At 38.8% G+C, this 19581-nt stretch overlaps 1 protein-coding gene across 7 annotated transcripts in view; it reads left to right on the forward strand.

The window, feature by feature from the left end:
- KMT5B (lysine methyltransferase 5B) overlaps window positions 1–19581 on the forward strand; it is a 55647-nt gene that overhangs the window by 20565 nt on the left and 15501 nt on the right. For 5 of the 7 annotated variants that reach the window (XM_065636402.1, XM_065636401.1, XM_065636404.1 and 2 more), the window contains exons 4-10: window positions 1999–2164; window positions 3239–3348; window positions 5258–5424; window positions 6078–6097; window positions 6246–6382; window positions 8951–9147; window positions 16042–18863. In XM_065636402.1, coding sequence (XP_065492474.1) covers window positions 1999–2164; window positions 3239–3348; window positions 5258–5424; window positions 6078–6097; window positions 6246–6382; window positions 8951–9147; window positions 16042–17510 — 2266 coding nt within the window. In that variant the 3' untranslated portion in view covers window positions 17511–18863. Of the gene's footprint in view, window positions 1–1998; window positions 2165–3238; window positions 3349–5257; window positions 5425–6077; window positions 6098–6245; window positions 6383–8950; window positions 9148–14331; window positions 15680–16041; window positions 18864–19581 lie in introns of those variants that run through there. The other 2 variants (XM_065636406.1, XM_065636407.1) reach the window with 2 other exon arrangements.

Below are 19581 nucleotides of genomic sequence, written 5' to 3' on the forward strand. Positions count from 1 at the left end.
AGCCAGAAGAGAACTTATCTAATGTCTTCTCAGAACTACTTGCTATATCTTCTTTTCTGAAAGCTCACAGGTTTATGATGATAATTTTTGCCATATTCCAAAAGATCTGAAAGATTGCTTAGTTATTATATTACAAGGACATTTTTCAGATGGAGAATGCAGAGAAGATGTGTAAAGGCATTAGCATGTGATGCTGGTAACCTGCATTGGTGCTGGAAGTGATAGTGGTGTTAGGAGGTCTGTCTTTATTGTATCAGGAGCAAAAATACAGCATTTTACTTCTAATGAAGGAAATTGAATCCTCATCATTATTAGTTATTTCTAATTAGACTCTTACTATTTTATAAGGTAAAATAAAATTGGCAGTGCAACACTCAGGGCATTTTGTTTCCTTCATACAAGTTGCAGAGAAGAAGCAGATCTTATTTGGGCATCTGAAAAGTAACTTGCAGCATTCAACGTTCTAAGATGGGGATAAGCCAAGTGATATGATAATTTAGAAAACAGGATATCAGTGAGTTGAGTTGATGAGTGTTCCTTCCACCAACTTCAGGAATTTATTTCCCTTTGTTTACTTTTGTCATCAAATAGAGACTTCATTTGGTAAGTAAGATGAAATAAAATTAGCATGGTAACATACTTCAAGCAACAAGTAATGAGACTTAGTCTTATGGATTTAACCAAAAGCTATTAAGTTGTTTAACACCTCTGTCATATGCTGTGTAAGCAAAAGAAGCTGCAAACAACTGTTTCACACGACCCTAGAAATTTTTTATCTTTGAAGAGTCCCGTGGGACATGTCATACACCTAAAAGTACGCACACCCCACCTCCAACCCAAAGCGGAGCATACATAGGTATGTACTCAAAGGCAGTTTATAGACATTCAACATAATCTCTAAGATCTGCTTTCTCTTGATGGTTTGGGGCTCAGAAATGGAGCTCCTGCTTCTTGCAGTCATATAGGTGTTTTCTGTAACAATTTTTTTCCTGTTGATAATATGAAGGATAGTTTTTCTTAAATCTTAAGCTTTGTGAAGAAGGCAGAATTCTCTGCTAGTGTACAGGAGTTTATTTTCATATTTTATCTATGCATGATTATCAGCTGCCTGTTTCCTGTAGCCAACATCTTGGGTAAAAATTCTTATGATTGTACTAACTTGTGGAACTTCAGTCTTCCACAGATGTAGGATCTATGCTGTGTGTTGGTATTTTTAGATACTTGTTGTGTAGTCATTAAGAGATGCATTTTATATGAATACAAATGTTAAGTTTGCAATCTACATAAACCCATACAGTGGATTTGTCAATATAATGAGGCTTTGGATTGGGCAAAAGTTGATGTGAAATCACTCTGCAAGATAGTTGTGCGTTTTTTCTGTTCTGATATTTCTTACTCTTTTCAGTTGCCCCATCTTAATTGTTTGCTCCCTATTTGACAAATTTAGTGTAGTGTGTGAGTTTGTAGAGGGCTTAAATTTGAAATCACACACACACACACATCCCAATTCAGCTATAAAAGCCAGAATTGTGCATTAGATCCCTTGATACCAATGTTGGCTAGGAAACTTATAGCATCCAGTTTATTAGCTGGATTTTTATTTTTTTTTTTTGCACATGTACTTTTAATGATACTAAATTTGTTAGGAAAGTAAGGACACATTTATTATACTAGTTCTTTAGCTGCTTTATTCCAAATGATAGGCATTGAAAACAGTGAAATATTATTCTGTGTTGGTTAATCTTATCAGATTTGTTCTATGAATAAATTATGCTTCTCAGCAGAATGGAGGGCTTTAACATTCCAAGTAGTATGCTTAGCTTTACCTACCTCTCTCATTACCTCAGGAAATGAGGGCCTGTGATTTGAGTGCATGACAGTTTCTTTATACTAGGAGTTAAATATTTATATGGCTAGCAAAACAACCTCTGCTATAACTGTGAGGGAGAATCGAGAATGAATAACAGTGGACTGGAATAGCTTTATTCTTTATTTCAGATTTCGACCTATTAAAGGAAGGCAAGAAGAACTAAAAGAGGTGATTGAACGTTTTAAGAAAGATGAGCACTTAGAAAAAGCCTTCAAGTCCTTGACGTCAGGTGACTGGGCCCGGCACTATTTTCTTAACAAGAACAAAATGCAGGAAAGGTTGTTCAAGGAACATGTAGGTGTATTTGTAATTAATGTGCTTTTTCAGATGGTTGAAAGGCTAAGAAAATGTAAAAAATTCTTAAGAATGTAGCAGTAGTAAAGGAGAGTAATCCACCGCTCTGTTATTTGTTTGATTTCTTTTTAACTGAAACTTCCGTTGTTTTTTAAAACCCAGCCAGCTCCCCACCCCTCTCTTTTTTTGAGTTAACTTACCATTGCCTTTTATGTAATAGACATGTAGAAAATAAAATGCATTTGCCTCTTTTGCTGTTGGCTTAGGTCATAAGCAGAAGAGAGAAGCCCTACTTCTGGGAGACAGGAGTTTCAAGGGCTTCTTTCGTAGTTCGGAAGGGTTGTTTCTTTTCCCCCTTTTTTGTTTGTTTATTTTGTGAGTTGTGTGGTGTTTTGTTTGTTTGGGGGTTTTGTTTGTTTGTTTTTTCCTCCCAATTTTTTGTTGTTGTTTTTGTTTGTGTTTTACTTAGAGCTATTGTAAATCAAATCGTGTGACAAAGAAAGGTAAAGGAAAAGAGAGAAGTGTTGCTACCTCAAAATACATCAGTTGTTAAGCAGTCAGAAAATTCTGGTTTCCCGAAGTGTTTTTTGAGTAATATAACTGCACTTTAAAGAATTCATCTAGCAATCTCTAGATTTGTCATGGAAGTAATATCATTTTCAGAACTGGAAAGAATGAAATTTGATCCTGTAGACTGTTAGGTCTCAGTGATTCTTAAAGAGCTAAGAAGTAGTTTCGAATGCAGCTACTCAGTGACTTTAAGAAGAAATTATCCATTTTCATTGGTTGGGCCAATTTTGTACCATTTGAGGCATCTTTAATTTTTTTAAACTCTTTGGATAGTCATGTTATCCATATGAGGATTCCTGCAAGTCACTCTGAGTAAAAAAGATTAACATCATGCACATAGCTAAAATTTATAATCAGAAACACATTTCAGTAAACAACATCCCATTGGAGTATCCATTTTTTGTGTTTCTTGTGCAGTTTACTGATTTTCATTATTTTTATATGAAGTTCCTCACTGCTTTTGTTTTGCTTGTAACAGAAAAGTCCTGTTCCCTTTCATTGCAGGTATTTATTTATTTACGAATGTTTGCAACTGACAGTGGGTTTGAGATACTGCCTTGTAATCGATATTCTTCTGAGCAAAATGGAGCCAAAATTGTTGCAACGAAAGAATGGTAAAAGATACAGTTTACTCTTGCATTCTGTTTCTGTCAATTATTTTGAAATATTCTAAAAAATATATTTTAAAAAGTATGAAGAATTAAAACTGCAGCCAGTGCAATACAAAGTTTCGTATTTTTACTTACAAATTACTTTTGGTATCTGTTTGTGCTAAGTACTTAACACACAATACATGCATCTGTAGGATATTGGATGTAGCCACAAAGTTGCCAGTATAAAATGGTTTTTTAATCTTCTTTTCAGTCAGATAATTATTTTCCTCTAATGATGAGGTTTTTGCCTCCTGTGAGAAACATGACCATGTCAATATAACAAATTCAGTATAATGTGAGTACAGCAAATAATTGTGGGGCAAATTCGTTTTTCACCTTTTTGAAACTGAGGGGTGTTACTTGCATATTTTGATGCGCAAAATAAATCTTTCTGGGAAACAGAAAGTTGGAACCCCAGTGTATTTTCCACACCTCATTTTGGCATATAGGAGTTTCATTATAAGCATGTCTGTGGCAGATCCATGGGTTAATTCAGATTTTAAAATAAATACTCCCCTTCCTTCCCCCACCCTAATTTATACTTGTTTTGCTTTATGGCAGTGTATACTCATAACAGCACATCTGAGATGTTGATATGCAATTATGTGTGGGCTAGGATTGGGTGGCTAGACATTATGCTTGCAGCATACCAAGTAAGCATGCTGCTACTGTGGGGCTATGGCCTCATTTTGTGGGAGAGTAAGCTTTAACAATGTTGAGGTCAGTTTCTATCTCTTCATGACTGTAGCTGGAAGTTCCACAGTCATGGTATGATCAGTATTTTTTGGATTGTGGTCATGTATGTGTGTTTGTTTTTTCCTGTTTGAATTCTCCCCTTGGCTGATTCTTTGAGGTAGAAGCTTTGTACCTAGGTTTATTGAAAATGAGTTAGCTTTTTGTGCTCAAAATCTTGAGTGACCTGAGAGAGACCAAAACAAGAGAGTTGCTTCTTGACACTGCCAGTATCTGGAAGACTGTTGAGACTCAAAACTAATAGAGTTCTCAGCAGTCTGAGAGGAGAATTTTGCACTTATAAGGCTTGGCTTCTAGTTTGTGTCCTTCATGTATATTTAGTATCTCCGTATTCATCTGCATCTGAGTAATCTGGCTGAAGAGCAGTGAAAACAATGCACTTGCAAGATACTGGTAATTGTGTGCTTCTTCCTAGGCTGAATATTCAGTGCCTCTGATCTGCTATATTTATGATGGCAGATTGGCTGTCCACACATGAAGGCGTTGTGGTTTTGTTGGTTTTTGTTGGTTCCTCCCTGCTTCTCCAAAGGTCTCTTTCAAGGACCGGCTCAATGCTGAAGAACTACTCGTGAAAGAGGATGATGTCTTGCATGAATTCTGGCCTTTTTTTCAGTCAACGCTGGGCATTTGTTAAGAAGGCATGGAGTTCTCAAGCATCTTCACTATGTTGTGTTTTCTTGGCCAAAGGAAGAAGTATAGGAAATGTAAACAAGAGCAGCTCGAGGAAGTCAAAATATCTGAAGTGCTGATAGGGATGGAGGATAGGGATGAAAAAAAGTCTTGCTTTTGGTTTTAACAACTATAGGAGCTGAAATAATCAACTCTTGCAATTTCTGGCTTGCAGTCTCAGGAAATTGTAGAAACAATGATGGTAATGTCTGTCAAAATTGATGTAATTTATTCTATATAGTAACAAAAACATTTATTTCATGTCTGATAAAAAGTCTGTTTAGCCTAATATCCTGTCTCTAACCGAAGTAAAACATGAGGTTTATAGGGGTTGAGTGAGAAATGGTATACAAAACACTTCCTGTTATTGACAGCATTTCTTTTTGTGAAATTACTTTGTAATTTTGGCATATGTATTCTTATTTCTCCTACTTTTTTTACACTAAAGGAAACGGAATGATAAAATAGAATTACTTGTGGGCTGTATTGCTGAACTATCAGAAATGGAAGAAAACATGCTGCTGAGACATGGGGAAAATGACTTCAGTGTCATGTATTCCACGCGGAAAAACTGTGCACAATTGTGGCTTGGTCCTGCTGCATTTATCAATCACGGTGAGTAGTAAGTATAGGAAGCATGTTAAAGGACATAAGCAATTCTACTCAGAAGTGTTGTTGTATGTGAGCTGAACAATACAGGACCTTAGAGAAGCATCTCTGAATCTGGCATACTGGATCACTGTAGGACAAAATCCTGTTGGGATTTTCCCAGACCAGACCTGAATGGCTGTGAACTGGGAAGCTCACAGAGGGCTCTAGGAAGTGATGTCTCCTTCCTTCACAGAGGGTAAATTAGTGAAGCATAGTTTAAGTTACCTTGAATTCTTTGTGAACTTAGTCAACACTAATGTATTTCTTAGGTGAGCTTCTTCTGCCGCCTTTAACCTTTTGCACAGAAGCTTAAGTGATTCTATTGCATTTGTATGCTGAAGAAAGAACATGCAGGATTTAAGATAAATCCTATTACTTTAAAGAGGAGGGAAACTGGACATTTGTGATAGCTTAGGGAAGAGTTCAGAAACCAAACTATATCAAAATAGGTATCTTTTGATGTATAGTTTTGTGCAGTACTAACATAAGTCCCAGTATTTAGTTGAGATTCTACAATTATTGAAGTCAGAGTGAATCCTTACTTTAGATATCTACAATTATTCATGTTTCAGGTCTTATCAACAGTTAATTGACTTTATCTTTTGGACCTTTTTCAGATTGCAGACCTAACTGTAAGGTAAGCAAGAAATTAAAAGTAGATAAAGCACCCCACATTTATTTCCCTTTTTGTCCCTGCATCTTTTCCTCCCCAACTGTTTTACTTTTTTTTTCTTATTCAAATACTGTTCAACCTTAATGATTTTTTTTTTTCCCTCCTTTCCCAGTTTGTATCAACGGGCAGGGATACAGCATGCGTGAAAGCTCTAAGAGATATTGAACCTGGAGAAGAAATCTCTTGTTACTATGGAGATGGGTTTTTTGGAGAAAATAACGAATACTGCGAATGTTACACCTGTGAAAGGTATGCATTAATGGAAATAAGTTTCAAATCGGTCGTATTCATGATATATTTTGTGGAACTGAAAGTCCTTAATTATGAATACTAAGATTTTTGGACACATAATTGCTTCCTAGGTATTTGTTGTAGTGATTTTCCTTTTTTTTAATGTTATTACTGAATGGCCATGTTTTCTGAGAACTCCTGCATTCTGTTTTTCTTTTGATTCTCTGTTCTGGAAATAGCCCAAAATGAGAATAACAAAACAAGTGTAGATTCTTAAGAATATTTATACCAAATAAACTAGAATTGGAAGGAAAAGCAGTTGTAGCTTCTATGAGACCATTAGCAACTGACCCCCAATTTCTGCTCTCTTTTTGCACTAGAAAAAGCAAATTTCATTAACGTTCTTTACATTGACCTGAAGTTCTCTTCTGCTGGGAATGGGCAAAGTACTTTTCACCCTGTGTTGTTAGAACCTGGGGGTTTGTGTGTTCATAAAGATCTACAGGTTTGTACAGTGCTTGCCTGTATCTGTCCATCATACAATAGCAGCAAAGTTGTTAATTTGTTTTTCACCTGTGCTGTCCCAACCTATTTCCTTCACAAAATCAGTTCAAAGGAGTTCATAGTTTGTTTTTGTCATGTTGAAACTTCTGCTTACTGTGAGCATGGAGGCTCAACATCATTTGTGAGAGCCTCACCTGATTCCAAGAGGAACTATGTAGAACCTGTAACAGTTTTGTTACCATTTGACCTAACTGTAGAGAGAATTAAAAAAAAAAACCTATAAAGGACAAAATACCATATTGAGAAATAGCTTAGTACACCTACATATGAATAGTTTAATAAGCCTACCTTCATTTTTGCTAGCCAATTAGGTCACTACCAATTCTTGCAACTCAAGGGAAAACCCTCTGGTGTGGACCTCCAAACTTATACAATGTCAGTAGATCATTCTAAGTGAAGGGTATAGTCTCAGGCTTTATCTAGAGAGCTGTTGGTAAAAACATACATCGGTCCTGGGAGCTGTTTAGTACTGAATAGCTGTGAACCCTGATTGTTCTTTCCTTGTTAGTAGGTTTCCTGGTTACTTCATCTTGTTTCTTTTTGCTCAAGTTACTTTGATTGTTGATTTTAATGTAATTCCAACATACTTTCTCTTTCAGGACAATTGAATTTTGTGTGTCCAAACATTTTCATTAACTTGTCATCTTTGTATTTTAAGTACATGAAAATGTTATATTTTAAAGCTAACGTTTCAGTAATTTTAACTTTAGGAATCTACTTTTCAGTCACAATCCATGGTACAGCAATCAAATATGAGAGATTTGGATTTAGGGGAGTTGAGCAAGAAAAAATGAGTCTTAACCAACACTGACAAGGCAACTGTTGCTTTGTACGCCACGAAAAATTCACCTTGAAGTGACCCAATTCTGACTATGCTGTAAAGGGTGTTCATTTTTAATGTTAAAATGCTAGACTTTAAAGAATCTGTGGGGTATGTTTGGGAGCTGTGGGAAGGTGGGCACTTTACAGATGTTTTTTTTTTCTCAAGCCTCCAAAAATCATCACCAAGAAAAGATGCATATCTTTACATATGTACCTGTAGTCTTTTTAGGTGAGCCTGCCGTTCATGCTGGCTGAGACAACTGGGCACCAAAGACGTGACAGAAGACAGTTGTGGTTGTTCATAGTACCATTACTTTTTGATCTGAAGTGGCTGTTTCTTGTGCCATGTTCAGTCTAGTATCTTAAGCTGCCCATAATTTGCTGAATTCAAATTAATATAGAAAGAATGTTCTATATCAAACAAATACCAGTTAACTTCAGAACAAGTATTGTGGCTGCATAATAATCATCTTTTTGGTGCAATTTTGGTTAAGTTCTGTAGATTTCCTTCCATTACAACACACTGGAACCCAAACCGAAGTTGTCTTCAGTAATTCTGTGAAGTGCAAGCATACTGGATTACTGCAGAGTATCAAAGGAAACCTAGCAGTACTGGTTGAAATGCAAGAACAGGAATTCTTAGTCTTCATCCTTTTCTGTGATAACTTTTCTCTTTTTCTTTTAAAGTAATATGTTTGCGAAGTGATTTCATGATCCTTGTAAATACATACTGGATTCTTTCAGTTATGAAAGAACACAGAACTATGTGATAATTTTATTCCATTTTCTGTACTTTCCAACCCTTGCTGATGCAGTAAGAAGCATTGTAACTGAAGCCGGCATTTTTTTACTAGCCCAAAGTGATTAGGAAACATTTACATTGTTTTCTAAGCTAATATAAGTAGTATTCTGAACTACTGTAATTCATTTTCACCTGTATAATTTGACAGTGAAACAATACTAAAATAGGCATAAAGCAAGGGAAAACCTACTTTTGCAGTTTTTCTTCTTGCAAGAAGTAAATAGGTTTTTCTGCACATCTTACTAAAATAAGTATATAGATACCTTATTAAAACAGCCCACGAAATGCTAATAAATTAAGTGGTTATTGGTATTTTTTATCCATATATACCTGGGATTCAAATTATTGTGTATTAAACAAAGTTCAAAGTTTATATTATGTCCTGTTTTTCTTTGTAGACGTGGAACTGGTGCTTTTAAATCGAGAGTGGGATTGCCAGCACCTACTCCTGTGATTAATAGTAAATATGGACTGAGAGAAACAGATAAACGATTGAATAGACTTAAAAAGTTGGGTGACAGCAGCAAAAATTCAGACAGCCAGTCCGTCAGCTCTAACACTGATGCAGATACCACTCAGGAAAAAGCTAATGCAAGTAAGTAAGGGGGAAAGCTTTGAATGCCGGATTAAAGGTTTCATAAAAGCATGAAAAACTTTCGCGGTGATGGAATTCCTCTCTTAGTGTTGAGATGCATCTCAGATACTGGTCTTTAGAACTGTAATTTATTCAGGAATCTAAAGGCAATTTAAATAGCAAATTCATGGTTTTCCTGAAGTGTTTCAAGAACAATACATGGTATGTTCCTCTTCTGTTTTCTTTTATTTCTATTAAAAGCAAATAGTTTGTGTCATATTTCTAAGCATGTCAGTTAAAGTTCCGTCATTAATGTATGTATTTCAAAGTATGGTGAACTAACACATGCAGTAGTATGGTTTAGGGAAGAAAACTTATATAGTTATCTACATTTTGTAGGAAAAGAGTTTTAAAATAAACATCGTTAGTAGAGATTATGAAACAAATAGTTGTTTCTTTTAGAGACCCTTTAAATTAGGCAGCTATTCCCTCTCGACATCTAGGACATCCATATTCAGAAGGGATAGGTGAGGAGGGAGAGGAGGTGGGGTAGCCATGTGTGTTAGGGAGTGTTTTGATTGTCTGGAGCTTGATAAGAGTGGTGATAAGGTTGAGTGTCTGTGGGTGAGAATCAAGGGGAAGGGCAACAAGGTGGACATCCTGGTGGGGGTCTGTTACAGACCACCCAATCAGGATGAAGAGGCAGATGAAATATTTTGCAGGCAGCCGCGAGAAGTCTGCTGATCACTACCCCTAGTTCGTATGGGGGACTTCAACCTACCAGATGTCTTCTGGAAATACAGCAGAGAGGAAGCTGTCTAGGAGGCTCCTGGAGTGCATGGAAGACAAGGTCCTGACATAGCTGATGAGTGAGCCTACTAGGGAGGGCGTCCCACTGGTTCTATTGTTTGTAAATAGAGAAGGACTTGTAGGCAGCATGTTGGTTGGCTGTTGTCTTGGGCATAGTGACCATGAAAATACAACAAGAAGGGCTTCTTCAAGTATATCGGCAGCAAAAGGAAGTTTAGGGAAAATGCAGGTCTGCTGCTGAATGAGGAGGGTGTTCTGGTGATACAGGGAAGACAGAGTTACTGAATGCCTTCTTCATGTCTGTCTTTACTGCTAAAACTGGCCCTCAGGAATCCCAGACCCTGGAGGTAGGAAAGAAAGTCCAGAGAAAGGAAGACTTCCCCTTGGTTGAGGAGGATCAGGTTAGAGATTGTTTATACAAACTGGACATCCACAAATCCATGGGCCCCAATGGGATGCGCCCACAAGTGCTGAGAGAGTTGGCAGATGTTATTGCAAAGTCACTCTCCATCATCTTCGAAAGGTCTTGGAGAACAGGAGAGGTGCCTGAGGACTGGAGGAAAGCCAACGTCACTCCAGTCTTCAAAAAGGGCAAGAAGGACGACCCAGGAAACTACAGGCCAGTCAGCCTCACCTCCATCCCTGGAAAGGTGATGGAACAGCTCATTCTGGACATCATCTTCAAGCATGTGGAAGAAAAGAAGGTTATCAGGAATAGTCAGCAGGGGTTCACCAAAGGGAAATCATGTTTGACCAACCTGATAGCCTTCTATGATGGTATGAATTGGTTGGATGGCAGAGCTCAGAGGGTTGTGATCAACAGTGTAAAGTTGGAGGCCTGTAGTTAGTGGGGTTCACTAGGGGTCAGTGTTAGGTCCAGTCCTGTTGAACCTGTTCATCAATGACCTGCATGAAGAGACTGAGTGCACCGTTAGCAAGGTTGCTGATGATACCAAAGTGGGAGGAAGGATTGATACACCAGAAGGCTGTGCTGCCATTCAGCAAGACCTGGACAGGCTGGAGGACTGGGCAGAGAAGAACCTGATGAAATTCAACAAGGGCAAGTGTAGGGTCCTGCACCTGGGGAGGAATAACCCCAGGCACCAGTACAGGTTAGGGGTGGACCTGCTGGAGAGCAGCATTGCAGAAAAGGACCTGGGAGTTCTGGTTGATAACAGGTTGACCATGAGGCAACAATGTGCCCTTGTGGCTAAGAAAGCCAACAGTATCTTGGGGTGCATTAAGAAGAGTGTGACCAGCACGTTGAGGGAGGTTATCCTCCCTCTCTACTCTGCCCTGGTGAGACTGCATCTGGAGTACTGTGTCCAGTTCTGGGCTTCCCAGTTTAGGAAGGATAAGGAATTACTGGAGAGAGTCTAGTGGCGGGCTATGAGGATGATTAGGGGCCTAGAGCACCTTTTTTAAGAAGAGAGACTGAGAGGGTTGGGTCTGTTTAGCCTGGAGAAGAAAAGGCTGAGGGAGATCTCATCAATGTTAATAAATACCTCAAGGGTGGATGTCAAGAAGATGGGAACAGACTCCTTTCAGGGTGCCCAACGATAGGATAAGGGGCAGAAGGCACAGACTGAAGCATAAGAGGTTCCATCTGAATATAAGGAGAAACTTCTTTACTTTGAGGGTGACAGAGCACTGGAACAGGCTGCCCAGAGAGGTTGTGGAGTCATCTTCTCTGGAGACATTCAAGACCCACCTGGACACATTCCTTTGCAATCTGTTCTAGGTGAACCTGCTTTGACAGGTGGGTTGGACTAGATGATCTCTAGAGGTCCCTTCCAACCCTAACCATTCCATGATTCTGTGATTGAGTTTTCTATTCTTGGAGAAGTTAGAAGGGCTGTCAGCAGAACTGCTACTTCAGACTTCCAAAGGGCAGACTTTGACCTGTTTAGGAGGCTGGTTGGCTGTTGAGGCAGACCTGAAGTACAAAGTTGTCCAGGAAGGCTGGTCTCTCTTCAAGAAGGTAATGTTAGAGGCACAGGAGCAGGCTGTCTCCGTGTGCCGAAAGGCAAGCCAGTGGGGAGACGGCTGCCCTGGCTGAATAGAGAGCTGTGGCTGGAACTTAGGAATAAAAAGAGAATTTATAGCCTTTGGAAGAAGGGGCAGGCTACTCAAGAGGAATACAAGAATGCTGTGAGGTTTTGCAGGGAGGAAATTAGAAGGGCCAAAGCCCAACTTTAGCTAGGCCTGGCTACCACTGTAAAAGGCACCAAGAAATGCTTCTGTAAATATATCAGCAACAAAAGGAGGGCTAAGGAGAATGTCCATCCCCTGGTGGATGCCGGGGGAAACATGGTGACAGAGGATGAGGGAAAGGCTGAGGTACTAAATGCCTTTGCCTCAGTCTTTAATAGACCAGTTGTGCTCCAGGTACCCAGCCCCCTAAGCCAGAAGACAGGGATGGGGAGCAGAATGAAGTCCCAATAATCCAAGGGGGAAATGGTTAGCAACCTGCTGCACCACTTGGACACCAGCAAGTCGATGGTGCCAGATGGGACACACCCAGGGGTGCTGAGGGAGCTGGTGGAGGTGATCACTAAGCCACTTCCCATTATCCGTCAGCAATCCTGGCTAACTGGGGAGGTCCCAGTTGACTGGAAGTTGGCAAATGTGACACCCATCTACAAGAAGGACTGCAAGGAGGATTCAGGGAACAACAGACCTGTCAGTCTGACCTCAGTGCTGGGGAAGGTCATGGAGCAGATGATCTTGAGTAACATCACACAGCACATACAAGAGAACCATATGATCAGGCCCGTTCAACATGGGTTTATGAGAGGCAGGTCCTGTTTGACCAGCCTGATCTCCTTCTATGATGAGGTGACCCAACTAGTAGATGAGGGAAAAGCTATGGATGTTGTGTACTTAGACTTCAGTAAAGCCTTTGACACCATATCTCACAGCATTCTCCTGGAGAAGCTGGCAGATCATGGCCTGGATGGGTGTACTCTACGATGGATAGAGAACTGGCTGGATGGCCGGGCCCAAAGAGTTGTGGTGAACCGAGTCAAATCCAGCTGGCAGCCAGTCATCAGTGGTGTTCCCCAGGGCTCAGTATTGGGGCCAGTTCTGTTTAGTCTCTTTATCAATGATCTGGATGAAGGGATTGAGTGCACCCTCAGTAAGTCTGCAGACGACACCAGATTGAGTGGGAGTGTTGATCTGTTGGAGGGTAGGAAGGCTCAGGATCCCAGAGGGATCTGGACCGCCTGGATTGCTGGGCCGAGACCAATTGTATGAGATTTAACAAGGCCAAGTGCTGGGTCCTGCACTTGGGTCACAACAACCCCAGGCAGGGCTACAGGCTCAGGGAAGAGTGCCTGAAAAGCTGCCTGGTAGAAAGAGATCTGGGGATGTTGGTCAACAGCCGACTGAACATGAGCCAGCAGTGTGCCCAGGTGGCCAAAAAGGCCAACAGCATCCTGGCTTGTATCAGGAATAGTGTGGCCAGTAGGACTAGAGAAGTGATTGTGCCACTGTACTCAGTACTGGTGAGGCTCCACCTGTGGGAGGCCTGTGTTCAGTTTTGAGCCCCTCATCATAAGAAGGACATTGAGGTACTGGAGAGAGTGCAGAGTAGGGCAACGAAGCCGCTCAGAGGCCTGGAGTACAAGTCTTATAGGGAGCAGTTGAGGGACCTGGGGCTGTTTAGCCTGGAGAAAAGGAGGCTCAGGGGAGACCTTATTGCTGTCTACAACTACCTGAAAGAATGTTGTAGCATGGAGGGTGTTGGTCTCTTCTCCCAAGTAGCAAGTGTTAAGACAAGAGGAAATGGCCTCAAGGTGTACCAGGGGAGGTTTAGATTGGATATTAGGAAAAAATTCTTCACAGAAAGAGTTGTCAGGCATTGGAACAGGCCGTGCAGGGAAATGGTTGAGTCACCATCCCTGGAGGTGTTTAAAAGGTGTTTAGATGAGGTTCTTAGTGACATGGTTTAGTGCTAGAGTTAGGTTATGGTTTGACTTGATGATCCTGAGTGTCTCTTCCAACTGAAATGATTCTATGACTGATAGTTCAGGTACCTATTCTGAAGTGAAAGTACACAGTTAGTAATCTCAGAAGAAATTGGAAAGGATTTTTGTTTGTTATGCTCCTGAGAGACTACTTCATGGAGTAGTGAGTATCATTTATTTACTTTACCCCCTTCCCCACCCCTGCCACCTTCAGTATAGGCTAAATATAAATAACTTCAACTTTGACTTAACTATTAGGTTGGTGCAGAAGGAATTGCAGATTTTGCATTGTTTAAATTTGCTGTTTGATATTGGGATACATTCTTAAATGTATTGGTTTTTATACATCATTTTAATGCGCTTTTCTTGCTTTCTTTTTTTGCTACTGACTTGTTACTTGCTGTTTATTTTATATTTATTTTAGACTATGGAAATGATGTTAGACAAAAAGCAAATTCGAGCATTTTTCTTATTCGAGTTCAAAATGGGTCGTAAAGCAGCAGAGACAACTCACATCAACAACAACAATGCATTTGGCCCAAGAACTGCTGATGAATGTACAGTGCAGTGGTGGTTCAAGAAGTTTTGCAAAGGAGACGAGAGCCTTGAAGATGAGGAGCGTAGTGGCAGCCATTTGAAGTTCACAGCGACCAGTTGAGAGCAATCATCAAAGCTGATCTCTTACAACTACATGAGAAGTTGCTGAAGAACTCAATGTCGACCATTCTACGGTCGTTTGGCATTTGAAGCAAATTGGGGGGAAAAAAGAAGTGGGTGCCTCACGAGCTGGCTGAAAATTAAAAAAAATTGTCATTTTGAAGTGTCACGTCTTCTATTCTTCTACATAACAACAATAAACCATTTCTCAATCCGATTGTGACATGCGATGAAAAGTGGATTTTATACGACAACCGGCAATGGCCAGTGACCAAGAAGAACCTCCAAAGCACTTCCCAAAGCCAAACTTCTACCAAAAAAAGGTCATGGTCACTCTTTGGATCAGACTGGCAGCAGACCACTACAGCTTTTTGAATCCTGGTGAAACCATTACATCTGAGAAGTCTGTTCAGCAAAGTGATGAGATGTAGCAAAAACTGCAACGCCTGCAGCCAGCATTGGTTGATAGAAAGGGCCCAATTCTTCTCCACAACAATGCCAGACAGCATGTCTCACAACCAACATTTCCAAAGTTGAATGAATTAGGCTACAAAGTTTTGCCTCATCTGCCATATTCACCTGACCTCTCGCCAACCTATTACCACTTTTTCAAGCATCCTGACAACTTTTTGTAGGAAAAACACTTGCATGACAAGCAGGATGCAGAAAATGCTTTCCAAGACTTCATCGAAATCCGAAGCACAAATTTTTATGCTACAGGAATAAAACTTATTTCCCATTGGCAAAAATATGTTGATTGTAATGGTTCCTATTTTTATTAATAAAGATGTGTTTGAGCCTGGTTATAATGACTTAAAATTCACAGTCCAAAACCGCAATTACTTCTGCACCAACCTAATAGCAAACAGGTTTGGAGCCACATAAAATATGGTTCCATCTGGTTCCTCTTTGCTCCTGTGATTTTAAAAAAAAAAGGCACACAACTTCCCAAAACTCTCTTATGATCTCTAATTAAAAAAGCTTTAGAATTGCAGCTTTGCTTGCGTAGACAAAACTTACTTGCTTACCACAGTAGGTGACAGGAAACCGGATACCTGAAATGGAAATCATTACAGTAGTTAAGGTTTTTTTTCCCTTTCCCTGTAGGAGAAAATTCTGGGGTTAATACTACAGCATGCTGATCATCAGATTTTGCTGGAATAATACTCAGTAAAATCTGTGGATAATGTGGAACAGATTTTTGAAAAAAAATGGGAGAAGAAGAATTTCAGTAAAAAACAAATTTGATATATTTGGGGCAGTAAGGGAAGTGTACCTGGAATTTAGGTGTACTTGTGACTTGTTTGACAATTTCTTTCATGTCTGATTTGCAAGTTAAGCAGTCTTGCCTCCTTACTGCGTACTCTCTAGCCTGTTTCACAGATTTTGATGAAGTGTTTAAAATAACTGCAGTATTTGGGAGTAGGAATCTTAGGATAAAGCAGTGTCATAACAAAACCACCTTTTTCTTTTGCAGATAACAGAAAATCTTCAATTGGCGTAAAAAAGAACAGCAAAACCAGAGCATTAACAAGACAGTCTATATCAAGAATTCCAGCATCATCAAATTCTACCTCATCTAAACTAACTCATATAAATAATTCCAGGGTACCAAAGAGACTGAAAAAGCCTGCAAAGCCTTTACTTTCAAAGATAAAGTTGAGAAATCAGTGCAAAAGGCCAGAGCAAAAGAATGCTTCCAGAAAGCTCGAAATGGGAAATTTAGTTCTCAAAGAGCCCAAAGTAGTTTTGTATAAAAACTTGCCCATTAAAAAGGATAAAGAATTGGAGGGACCAGTCAAAGTTGCAGTCTCTAGTGGATGCTTAACAAGGCACGCAGCAAGAGAACATAAACTGAATTCTGTGAAAGGTGCTCACGAGCATGGTGATATACCACCCTGCACATATGTAACAAGGAGGTCAATGAGAACAAGAATGAGTTTGAAGGAGACCTCTGACATAAAGCTTGAACCAAATATTTTGGATAGCTATAAAAATAATTTGACTGAAACACAATCGGATATTTTAGAGCAGCAGTGTCATATGAAAAATGAAAATGACGTGACTCATGGACCATCACATAAAGGGCAAATTAGATGCCAGAAAAATGATGCAGGCATGTCAAAAAAGAAATCTCGACAAGGAAAACTTGTGAAACCATCTGCAAAAATAGAAGAAATTGATACTACACACAGTACACCTGTGAAAGGTGCAGTGCCAGATTTGGTTAGTTCTCATTCAGAAGTCAAAGAGAGGAATAATGTGGTAGACACACCTGTTGGCTATAAGGACTGTATCCCTGGATCTGGTGGCTGCTCTGTTTTAACATCTGACAATTTTACAGCAAAAGACAGCTTTAGAACTGCAAAAAGCAAGAAGAAGAGACGAATCACGAGATATGATGCACAACTTATCCTTGAAAATAGCTCTGGGATACCTAAACTGACTCTTCGTAGGCGCCATGATAGCAGTAGCAAGGCAAATGACCAAGAAAGTGATGGAATGAGTTCTTCAAAAATAAGCATCAAATTAAGCAAAGACCATGAGAAGGATAATAATTTATATGTAGCAAAGCTAAATAATGGGTTTAACTCAGGATCAGGCAATAGTTCAACAAAATTAAAAATACAGCTAAAACGAGAGGAAGAAAACAGAGGGACATACCCTGAGGACCTTCATGAAAATGGTATGTGTTGTAGTGAAACTCTTTCCCTTTTGGAGTCAAGAATGGAAGTAGATGATTATGGTCACTATGAAGAGGAAACGGCAGATGAATCTTCATCAGAAGAGGAGGATGAAGAGGAAGATGACTATGATGATGAATTTGATGACTTTATTCCTCTTCCTCCAGCAAAGAGATTAAGGCTTATTGTTGGCAAGGATTCAATAGATATTGATATTTCTTCCAGGAGGAGAGAAGATCAGTCTTTAAGACTCAATGCATAAGCTTGTAGGTCTTAAATTGACCTGGATGTCATTTAAAAAAAAATCCATTTGTTTATTCTTTAACTGAAGAACTTTCTGGAAAATTTAGTGGCAGCACTTCTTTATTGTTTATTCACCTATCAACATAATGTAGAAAGTGTACAGCATACTGACTCTTCTTAAGTCTGATTTGTGCAGATTTTTATTGTACTTTTTAATAGCCTTATGTGCAATTCTGGGGTAGAGGTAATGCTCTGTTGTAAAATAAAGGCTCAAGCAAAGTTATGAAATTGCATCAAATCTTTCCATGCAGGACAATGAGAATACAGCGTGGCTACATAATTATTTTTTATTGGTAAGAGCATTAATTTGCTCTTACAATATTTGACTAAATAATTTAAAAAATCATAGTAGCAGCATATTAAGGTTTTCTAGTATATGTTAATATCACCAGCAATGATCTACAGCTTTTCAGTTTATTTGCTAGATGTTTTTTCCCCCTTGGAGTTTGTCAATTTTAACACTGTACGCTGTCCCAGACATACTGTTTGTGGCCTTTGTTATAGTAGCAAACAGTTGGAAGTCAAATTGATTTCTTTAAAAAAAGATTTTTAAAAAAATGAGAAGTTGTTGACAGTTTGCTGACTTTTTAGTACATTATATGTACAAGGGTAGCAGTATGCAGAATAAAAGTTTGGATAATGGTGTATTTATTGCTTGTTATGTAAATTAAACACCTTGTATTTAACACTTTTCAATACTTTTAGATAAAATTGTTCTTTGCAAGAATGATTGGTGCTTATTTTTTCAAGAATTTGCTGTGAAATAATGTGATTACAATGGGCAACATTTATCCAATGAACTGCAGTGTCCTAAATTGGTTATTCATATTTTTTGTTGCACTTGTAAAATGCTACAAGGAATTTAAAGGAAATCTATTCACTTTAACTTATGATAGTTTTATGAAATTAAAAACAACTAAGTCACAGCTTTTGTTCTGTGGTAACCTATAAATTGTTTGTCTTTTAAGAACCAGTTGTAAAAGACTGAAAAAATATGTATATGTTGTAAATATTTGTGTGTTGTGAGAAATTTTGTCATAAGAAATTGAGATTACTTGCCAGAAGGGTTTTTAAGTTTAGAAATACATCCATGCAAATAAAGTAGGAAATTGTAAACCTAGTTTTAAACTCTGCATCAGCTGGAGTTCTTTGCTCGTATGTAGTTCACGTTATACTTTGGAGTCTGCTTTATAACAATGAAGAGTATCAGGGCAATCTTTGGCTCTTTTGTTTTTAATAAAAGAATGTTAGGAAACTTTTGGGCACAATGGACTTGTTTGTATGCATAAATCTCCTTTTTAAGCCATTTCTTTGAAACAGGTCTAAAATGTCATAGTTGATATAACTGTATGGCACTTTGGTCTATGCTATTTGTGTTTTTATGGAACCATGGATTAAGGTTTAGAGATTTTTTTTTTTTAATCTAAGGGTATAGAAACAGAAGTAGCATCATGACTGAAATGTGCTCTTGGATTAGTTGAATCCATTCTTAGCTCCATAGTATTTTGATGTCAGGTCCAGCCCTTTCTGCCCAGAAGAGCAAGAGCTTGAGTTACATGACCACTGTATTTACCCCATTTTGAAAGCATTAATGGAAATGGGTGGGTGAATCTGTGTGTGAGCTCATCACAATGGTTTGGCCCACCTCTCTGACCCTCACAGAAATGAATAATTTTTTAAAAAAATCTGTAAAAGCATTTCAGCATTTTTTAGACTGCAAATCAGATGGTAGAACCTGCCTTCATCTGCCCTTCTGTATTCATAGCAGAGAATTAAATACGGAATTAGACACAATACTTGTAACTTTGTTTTTACCGTGTCCAGTCTTTATTAAAGGCCAGCTGTGTCTCTGTATATATATATTCTTTTTAAATGGGTAGGCCTGTATGTAATGCAGAGCCTCTCCTGTCAGTCGTGGGGCTTTAGTACATGGAAGACTGAACATGAAAGCTTTGATGAATGTGCTGACATTTTTGGGTACTGAGTTTAGTTACAGTTGATGACAAATAACAGTAACACAGCTCTTTCCT

The sequence above is a fragment of the Caloenas nicobarica genome, chromosome 5 (genome assembly GCF_036013445.1).
Source record: "Caloenas nicobarica isolate bCalNic1 chromosome 5, bCalNic1.hap1, whole genome shotgun sequence".
In the NCBI taxonomy this organism is placed as follows: domain Eukaryota; kingdom Metazoa; phylum Chordata; class Aves; order Columbiformes; family Columbidae; genus Caloenas; species Caloenas nicobarica.